The sequence below is a fragment of the Natrix helvetica genome, assembly GCF_964273705.1.
Source record: "Natrix helvetica genome assembly, chromosome: 1".
NCBI classification, from domain to species: Eukaryota; Metazoa; Chordata; class Lepidosauria; order Squamata; family Natricidae; genus Natrix; species Natrix helvetica.
The window spans coordinates 68835021-68844755 of NC_138548.1; the positions used below are offsets into that span (position 1 = coordinate 68835021).

Below are 9735 nucleotides of genomic sequence, written 5' to 3' on the forward strand. Positions count from 1 at the left end.
GCCGTGGAAAACAGGCGCATGCGCACAGCTCGGAAAATTACAGCCTGGGAGCAGCGGCGAGATTCTGCGTGGTGAGCGATGATTCCAGGGGCCATCCGGGAAGATGAGGAACGCGAGGGGAGACCCTGCCCCCCCACTGATGGCCCCCGGAATCATCGCTCGCCGCGCAGAATCTCGCTGCTGCTCCACGCCGTGGAAAACAGGCGCGCGCGTACAGCTCGGCAAATTACAGCCTGGGAGACTTGTCACTCGGCTTTTGCAGAAGCTTCCCTCCGAAGCCCGAGAGGAGGGAGGGGAGCGGGCTCCCGGCACACTGAAGAGCCGCATTAAAATGTGCAAAGAGCCGCATTTGGCTCGCGAGCCGCGGCTTGCCGACTACTGGTCTGGGCAGTCACCACGACTAATGTATCTGTTAGAAATTTATTAAATTTATGTCACCCACTACCAGCAGATAATTAATAGCCAGCTGTCCCTCCCTCTCTTCTAGGGCAATTTCCGCATTGTTGTCTTTCCATGTATTTCTTTATTTCACATTTTTTTAAATTTTGGAGATGCCCACAGGAATGACTCATCCAATTCATGATGCAGGCCCTTTTTGCAAGAGACATGCTGAGGAAGGGAGCAAAGCTGGGGCAAAGGGTAGGGAAATTAATCATTTCCCCATTAACAAGTAATACGCTCACACTCTGAGTAAAATCAATCAGCCATAATTCATAAGGGAGGAGGAGCTTCCGGGGGAAATGGCTGCTGACTTCTGAGCTCCGTACTTCCACGGAGCTCTTTGACGGGGGAGGGGGCGCCCCTGGCCCTCTTTCCATCGTGAGGGTCGGGAATTAAGAGCAGCGACCACCCTGGCTTTCCATGGAGCCTTAATTGGCCTTCCAGGGTGGTCAAACAGCCAGGACAGATGAAGAAATAGCCCCAGCTGGAGCCGAAATGAGAGTTGGAGGTGGAGTCGGCATTGGAGCTTCAGCTGGAGGTCGGCGAATGGCGGCGGCGGCGACTGCGGAGATAGGGGCAGAGGCAGGATGAACGGGTGGCAGCGACGGCATCCCAGTGACCCGGGCGGCGCAACGACAGTATCGGCGATGTTAGCAAGGCCAAATTGGAGGGTGAGGACTGCAGAAAGGCCGTTCGGGGGTTTGCATGAGGCTCGAGACGCTGGAGGCCGAAGAAGGCCTGCGGGAGAGCCGTAGGCCGGCCGGAGCAGCGCTCGGGCCAGGACTAACACCGGGGGGGGGCCCGCTGAAGTTGGGGGGAGGCAGGCTACGATGGGGCTTGCCCTTAAAGAGCTTTGCTGGAGCCTGGCAGAAGGAGGGAGCCCTGTGGCACCAAGGGCAGGACAGGTCTGTGCCCAGGAGATTGGCAGGAGGCTTCCATTGGCAGGAGGTTTAGTGCCAGGAAGAGAAAGGATTTATCAACCCCTGCCATTTGCCATCTACCTGCCATGGCTAACCCGCCCGCTTGTCACTTGTTTACTTGTTATTTTGACTATCTATAACTATGGACTACTGTGTGTGCCTGCGGGACTACCCCCCACCATCTTTCACCATCTTTCACCAGCTTTCACCCGCTTACCATCAAATTTACCAGCAATTTTACCATCAAACTCCATCAAACATCTACTTAGACTGCCTGCCCACCCACACCACAGATTGCCTCTTGGCCTCCACCATTTACCATCTACTTTCCACCTATTCACCATCTATCTACCATCCACTTATTATCCACGTACTGACTTACCATCTGATGTGGAACCTGGCTTGCTGACTTAATTAACATCTATAGCACCCTGGCCCTTGCTGCAGCTCCCCCCAGTATACACTCGAGGTCAGATTTGCTCCTGCTGCGGGAGTCCCCCCTCTCGCAGGTGTGGCCCTCCGCCCTTTTAAGGGCCCACCTTGATGACGGATTCATTAATCCCGAGAGGTGGAGGAAGCGGAGACTTAGGGGGTTTTTAGTCAAATGTTTTTTAAATTCTTTTAGGGGTTCAGGGGTTGGGGGTTGGGTGGGTCAGATCAGGAGCGATGACGAAGCCAGGTCACCAGGTGGGGTCTTGAGCAGAAGGAGCAGAGAGGAGGAGGGGGGAGAGGATACCATTCCTATACAGGGCTCCTTGATTCCAACGGTCGTAGGGAGGGGCAGATACGAGGACAGATTAACAACTCGCAGTCGGTTGGGAGACCGTGGGTGCTGGTTACACCCGGTCGCTTGTACCAACCCCCGCGTTCTAGGTGGTCAGGATTTGCAGGCCCAGGGCCTGAGGCTGCTGTTATGCAATGCGAGGTCCGTTATCAATAAGGCCCCCCTCATTCACTCCACAAGTTAAGTGACTTGTGCATGTTGTATATGATGCACACAGTTTTGAATTTAGAATCTGGAATTTGTTCCTTCTTTCCATTAAGCTTTGGACAGATCCTAGTACAACTACTCCTTGTATTCCATAATGTCAAATTTGCATGTCTAGAGAATCTGACTCTATCTAGGAATACTAGTGTAGACCTTGCTCAAAGATAAGGCAACCCTCCCCCCCTCCCCAGTTTTAATCATTTAAACTGCAGAAAGGTTCAAACAATATCTATTATAAACTTTAGTTTGGTGAAATTTAGATTATTTTCTCATGGCCTACAGATATTTTTTTTAAAGTTAGCCATTAGAATGCAAATCCTCATCAGTGTACCAAAGGATTATCATAACAGCTATGCTATAATAGTGAAGAAACTAACCAGCAATTTTTATCAATATAACACAAACCTTTCTTTATGCTTTCTTTTTCTTAATAGTGTATTTTTCACACTCAGTAAAAATGGAGCACATCTATTCATCTCTTATAATGAAACAGAATCTTCAGTTAGCAAAATATTATATTCAAGTTTATCCAGAAATCCACTGTGTTATTTTTAGGAGAGTGACAGAAGTGCATAGATGATCAAAAGTCCCACTGAATTTGAAGGACCTCATCCTCAGATAAGTACAAACAGTACTGCAACATATCTAAGGGATATTACGGTACTATTCTCAATTCCACATAATACTTCACTGGGTCTTTTCAAAACAAAACCCTGTTTTGTTTGGCAGCACTTGGCTGATCTGAAAAATCAAGGCAGGATCTGAATTGTTTAGTACTAAGATGAGATACCAACAGAATACCAGGGCTAGACTACAGTTTTTTTTAAAAAAAAAATCCTGCAAGACGATACCAGGAAACTATATATCCATGTCCATGAAATCACTAGTAATTGAACTGATTCATACAAAATGGTAAGCTACAATGACTCAAATCTTTGGGATGATATAAAGCAAAATGATATAAAGTAAATCAGATAAAAGAGAGTCCACATTGTATGAATCAGTCAATATTTCTGTATATACAAAATGTTGTGTGGGGAGAGGGAAAGCACAGCTAGGAAAAATATGATATACAATGTATGAAATGAAGGAAAAATATATGGCAAATACCCTAGGCTAGGCAAGAGGTATCTAGATGATACCCACAAATATTAAATCTTATTCTCTGGACCTACATAGCTAGTACCAAAACACTATATTCTAAAGGGTCAGTGCGGTCCAGTCAACATAATTAAAGTGATGTAGTATAAGTTCAAGCCTTGCTGTAAAGTGGCTTAAAGGATTACATTCTATACATCTATGCCAGACTCTAAGACGTGAAGCAGAATAATTAAGGTAAAATATTTTATTTGTAGAAAATCTATACATCATCATTTGGCCCTTAAGGACATTCACAATAAGCAATCCTGCTTTGAAAAGGCAGTGAGCAGCCCACCAGAAAACAAGAATTTGCCTAAAAGGCAACTAAATAATCAGCCTCTATTATGAGAAAACTCCTCTTATGGAGCCTTTCAGAGAGGTGATCTTATTTTATGGTACTTCAATAACAGCTCCAGTTGATCTATAGTTTCAAGTGCAAGGAGGTAGTTCTTTAAATATTCTGGTTGCAGAAATGATTTAATTGCTGTTTTCCCAAAAGCATATCCTCTTGCATTTCTATTTGTTATTTTTACCTCTTGGTCCTTTTTCTCTTTATGACACATGGTCTCTCTTTTAGAGACCAAGAGGGAATTCTGGAGACAGGCATAATTCATATTCTGCACTATGTCATACTATCACTATTGTAGGTATGGTTATTTTATTTGTATCCCATCTTTATTATTTTTACATATAACCCAGGGAAGCAAACATATCCAATACATTGTTCTATTTTCCCCACAACAATTACTCTCTGTGAGGCCCAAAGTCTCTGACTTTCATAGCTAAGGTAGGACTTGAACTCAGTCTCCAGCTTTCTAGCCTGATGTCTTAACCCACTGTGACTAGACCAACCTGGCATTATTTATGACTTATATATGCAAGAAACTTAATTGGCCCTGTTGATTGGCCTTGAGCTGCTGGGATTAGCAACATTTAAGACTTATAATTTATCTTCAGTAGCATTTCCACTTTGCTCTCACTATTAAGCAGACAAATCCCATGTTCAGATATGTCTTCAAATAACCCAAAGTAAGCTATGGGCTTTTATCTTCTACCTATATTACTACTCAATAACAATATTTCCAGATTTAAATTCTCAACATCAAGGATCCACAGCTGCTTGAGATTTTGGGGGGAGATTTTGGACAGAGTGGAATTTTGCAATACAGAGAGGTAGCAAAATTGATTTCATAAATGATCACGGGATCTGAAAAGTCACATCAATGCAATCCTAAACATGCTTACTCAGAGGCTAATTCTACTTAGGTAAATAAGTTCATTCTTGTTAAGTGGCAGAAAGTCAGCTTTAAGAGACTCTATGCATCCAAAGCCCAGATGCTTTTTCTGAAAACAAAGCCAAGTAGCTGAAAGAAAAACTAGAATAATTGGAGTCATTTTTCATTCTTCAGACTTAGCACCTATGCGAATGGAAAGGCCAACACTGACAGTATTAGGACGTTTCTCTATTTCAAAGCCAAACCTGAGAGAGAATTGCTACCGGGGGGAATCCTTCCTCGGGCAATCCGGGGCAGGTGCAGGCTTCCCAACAAGCACCACTTAAGGGGGTGGTTCAGAGACAGGTAGAAACTAGCCAACTTCATCCCCGCCCAGGAAGGCTCCTGCCAACAGAGGCAGCAAAAGATGGGCCTTCTTCCTCACAAGGCGCCCAGGGGACAAATAAAATAAAAACCCACCCCACCCCGGGAAGAGCGAAGAACGGAGGACGCAGAGAAAAGGGCGCCATCGCCCCATTCCCGAACCCGTAACCCGCTTTAGAATCTGAGCCCGGCCTGCGTAGCCGAGAGCGCGGGATGCAGCAGCGGCGTGGCCGCCTCCCCTTCGAGAAAAGCGCCCGGCAACGGCCTTCGCTCACCTGCTGCCGCTCATGGTCCAGCGCACCAGGGGTTCCGTCGCTGCCCGAGACTCCGATGCCAGCCCTGGAATTGGCAGAAGCGGCGTCGGCGGCGTCCTAACACTGCGGCCCACTCGCCGTAGACAGCAGCGCCATTCAAACTGCGGCGCTTTGCATGCTGGGACAGAGGAGTCCGGACAGGCGGGACTGTCAGCCGTTTCTCTCCCCACCTCTTTCTCCGACGTGCTCTCGCACCGCAGCCAGGTCTCGGGGCGCCGAAGCTGTTTCTGGCTCCTGTGGTTAGCGGCGTCCTTTGGCAGTACAATGGGTAGCAAGAGCCTTTACCCACCCCTTTTATTCTGCGCCTCTCCTCCTCCTTCCAGGTGCTTAGAAAGCCGTAGAGAAGGCGCTTGCCTCTTGATTTCCGCGCTGTAGCTCTCTAGTCCACAGGTATATCGCTCTGTCGCATTGCACGAACTGGAAGTGAATAGCTGGGCTAGCCAAAAGAGGCTCCTCGGCTGTTTTGGTAATCCTGCGGTCAGACTGGTTCGAAAGCCTTTGTAGGTCGCTGCCAATAAGTTGCTTCTCTTCACCGTTCCCTTCCGACCTTGCAGGTTCCCAGTGTTCTCACTGAGCTACTTTGCATTTTTTTTCTTTAATAGTATCACGTTGCAGCACTTGCTCAGCGTAGTGAGTGGATGAGTAACTCCCGGACTTTGGCAAATCCTTCCCCCACATTCCTCCAGACAGCCAATGCAGAACCCCAAATTTGGGTGGCAGGAGAGCTCATACTCTCTCCAAAATCCAATGGGGTGGGGATGGAGAGAGAGAGAGAAGACACCTGCCAAGGCTGGCTTAACAGGTTCTCATAAGGCCCTCCCTGAAACAAAGGAGGAAGAGAGAGAGACAGCTGGGAGATGTGAGAGGAAGCACTTGTGAAAGGAAAAGAGGAACAACACCTGAAGAAAGGGAAAGAGGTACCTGAAAGATGTAAGCAAGGTGGAGACTGGAAACTGCCACTTAGTTTTGGTTTTTAAAAAGAGGAGAGAGGAAGAAGAAAGTGATGGATAAGGTACAAATATGGTGTATAGAGAGCAGAAGAGCCAATAATTGTTTTTTTGGGAGTTGTTGGTAAGATGAATTGATGTAAACATTTAATAATACAATATGATGTTGGTTATGTAATAGTATACATGTGATTATATGTTATAAAAATGAAAAAAATAAAAAAACTTTGTAAAAAAAAGAGGAGAGGGGGGTTGCGCGTAGTTGACTACCACTGTTCTAGATTGAGAGAGTTAATTGCTTGGGGACAGTGGTAAGAGCAGAGATTTTCTGGTTGAAGGTGAGAAAAAGCACCAAACTAAGACCCAGTAAACTCTAGGGTGTCAACAAGAAATCTTCCTAAGGCTTTGATTGAAGGTTGCAATCTATGGGAATCAGGAATTAGGATTTCAGGGCAGAAATCACTTCTTTTGAAGGTATGTAAAAAATTACGCCACAATTTTAATTGAGGTTATTTTAAAATGTGATATTCTGCTACAGAGTGCTGTTTTTTTCATCCTTTCAAGAATTGACAAACAGAGCAACTGTCCCTCGTAGTGGATTTGAATGACAAAGGATATACAGACTACAATACTGAAGGTAGAATGTAACAATGTGACTGAGAGGCCTTCATTGGTGTAGAATTGGTGCAGTGGTGGGTTCCGGATCCCATTCCAACTGGTACAGTTGGAAAGGGGCTGGCGGCGTCCACATGGACACATGCAGCGTATGCACCCAGCACATGCATGCGTCTTACTGTCCATTGACGCCTCCACAAGCCTCCAGCTGCTCAGCGGAGTGTCGCGCAGATGCTGTACGCGCTGTGCACGGAAGCACTGAAGACTTTAAAGACAGGTAAGGAGCGCAGGCGTGTATACCGCATTTCCCCAAAAATAAGACAGGGTCTTATTTTTTTACCCACAAAATATGGCTTGGGCCTTATTATCAAGGCAGAGTTTATTGTTTATTGTTTTGCGGTTGCCGGGCAGCTACTCTCTTGCGAGCGGGCTCCCAAAGAGCCAGGTATAGCCTCAGGGGCGAACGGCTGTGTTGCGCTGTCGCAGCAGCGCAACACAACAGCCATGAGGCGACCACGCTCATGAGTAGCCGCCTGGCAAATCCCCTTTCCAGCCCGGCACAGCGCCATTCACTGACCTAGGGGCTATTGCCAAGCCGCGTGAGCGCCTGTTCACCACCGCCCGGCTCCCGCGGTTTGGCGCCTTCGAAATGCCAGTGAATGTCGCTCTGCACGGCTGGAAAGGGAGGTTGGGCGAGCGTCTGTTCCACTGTTGCTCACACGCCTCCCAGCCTCACGATGCCCTGGCCCAGCTCTCCCCGCAGAGCCAGACCACTTCTGCTACTGCCGCCACTGCCATCCCAGCATGGCTTTTTCGGCAGCTTCCAAACTGAGTCTTCCGGCAGTGGCCACTTCTGGGTGTACGCTCTATGGTTGTGAGTTGGCTACCGGCAGAGCATACTCCCAGAGCGTACAACAAGCTCCAACTCTGCAGGGAGAGCTGGGCCAGGGCATTGTGAGGCTGGGAGGCGCTTGAGCGAGAGCGGAATAGACCCTCGCGCAACCCCCCTCTCCAACTGTGCAGAGCGCCATTCACTGACCTAGAGGCATTTCAAAGGCGCCAAGCCGCGGGAGCTGGGCGGTGGTAAACAGGCTCTCATGCCCCTTGGTGATACCCCTAGGTCAGTGAATGGCGCTGTGCCTTGCTGGAAAGGGGGTTTGCCGGGTGGCTGCTGTGCCCGGCTCTTTGGGAGCCCACTCGCAAGAGAGCAGCAGCCCGCCACCTCCCCTCTTCAGCTGGGCACAGAGCTGCTCACCAACCTAGCGGTATCCCGAAGGTGCCAAGCAACACAATCACCTTTGCCTCCCCCCGGTTCCCGCGGCTTGGCAACTTCAGGATACCGCTAGGTTGGTGAGCAGCGCTCTGCTTGGCCGAGGTGGGGGGTTGTCCAGGGGGCTTACTTGGTGGTGGGCTTATATTTTTGCCTACCAGAAAAATGTGGCATGGCCTTATTATCAGGACATGTCGTATTTTCGGGGAAACACGATGTGTGTGTGTGTATTCGTAGATTTTCACGGGTGTAGGTATGCTGGTCTTGTTGTATTCAGGTCTTTTCCTGTGTAAGATTGAGATTGCCTTGGCAACATTTTGGTGAGGTCTCACTCGCCATCTTTAGGCTGGCGTTTTCGGCTTAAACGTGGTCGGAGCTGTTGTCTCGCTGTTTTTTATAGAAAGACGGCAGCTCCGACTATGCTTTAAGCCGAAAACACCAGCCTGAAGATGGCGATCTTAACACGGGAAAAGACCTGAATGCAACAAGACTAGCATATATGTGTGTCTATGTATATGTATATGTATGTATGTATGTATGTATACACACACACACACACACACAAACACAATAAGAGTATACAGTCTTCCTCCAAACTGGAGCCAGTATGTTTCTCCATGTTATATCTGTACTGTGACTTTTCGATCTGTATATGTTTTGCATAAGGATAATAAACTCATTTGGAATCCCCATTTTTCTAAAAAAAAATCCACATCTTGATATGACATATACAGTTGGATGCCTTTCTTTAATCAATGAAGCAAATATTGACTTTTTTTGTAGTATTTGGCTTTCTCAATTATCTGGTACGCCTCAACAATAATGTCTTATGTTCTTTGATTTTTTTCTAAATATTATTTGATTTTGGTTCTTGTCTTTTGTTAAAAAAGAAACTCAGGTATGCACTCTTGCCTTGCGTTGTTCAAATTTCATCCATACCCCTATATTGTTAGCAATCCTAAAATGTAGTGTTTTTTTGTTACCATACTTCAAAATTTGGCCGTAAAATTAAAAATTACATCAGAAGTCTGGATGCTTTTATTTAGCAGACAAATCTATATGACCTCACATTTTGTTCTCAGGGTAGTAAAGTAGAACTGGTCTGTTTAGTCAGAACTGTTTGCATAATGAAACTTTTTCCAACAGTCTGCGATAATAGACTTGTTAAAAATGTTTTAAAAACTAAATGATACTTTGGTTCACAAATACTTCCTAAAAATATCCAATTCGAGGTAGTCCTTGACTTATGACTGAGCCAAAATTTCTGTTGCTAAGTGAGACATTTGTTAAGTGAATTTGCCCCATTTTATGATCTTACTTGCCGCAGTTGTTAAGTGAATCACTGCGTCTGTTAAGTTAGTAGCACGGTTGTTAAGTGTATCTGTCCTCCCCATTGATTTTGCTGGTCAGAAGGTTGCAAAAGGTGATCACATGACCCTCATGCAACCATCATAAATATGAGTCAATTGCCAAGCGTCCAAATATTGATCATGTGACCATGG

The 9735-nt window shown here is 46.5% G+C and overlaps 1 protein-coding gene across 2 annotated transcripts in view; it reads right to left on the minus strand.

The window, feature by feature from the left end:
* The window catches only part of KATNBL1 (katanin regulatory subunit B1 like 1), a 43235-nt gene extending 37279 nt beyond the window's left edge, over window positions 1-5956 (minus strand). Inside the window, exon 1 of one of the 2 annotated variants that reach the window (XM_081938102.1) lies at window positions 5363-5956. Coding sequence is in view for 1 of the 2 variants with exons in the window: in XM_081938101.1 (XP_081794227.1) it covers window positions 4970-5090 (121 nt within the window). In the remaining variant the exon portion in view is untranslated. Of the gene's footprint in view, window positions 1-4969; window positions 5106-5362 lie in introns of those variants that run through there. The other variant, XM_081938101.1, reaches the window with a different exon arrangement.
* Window positions 5957-9735: the final 3779 nt, after the last annotated feature.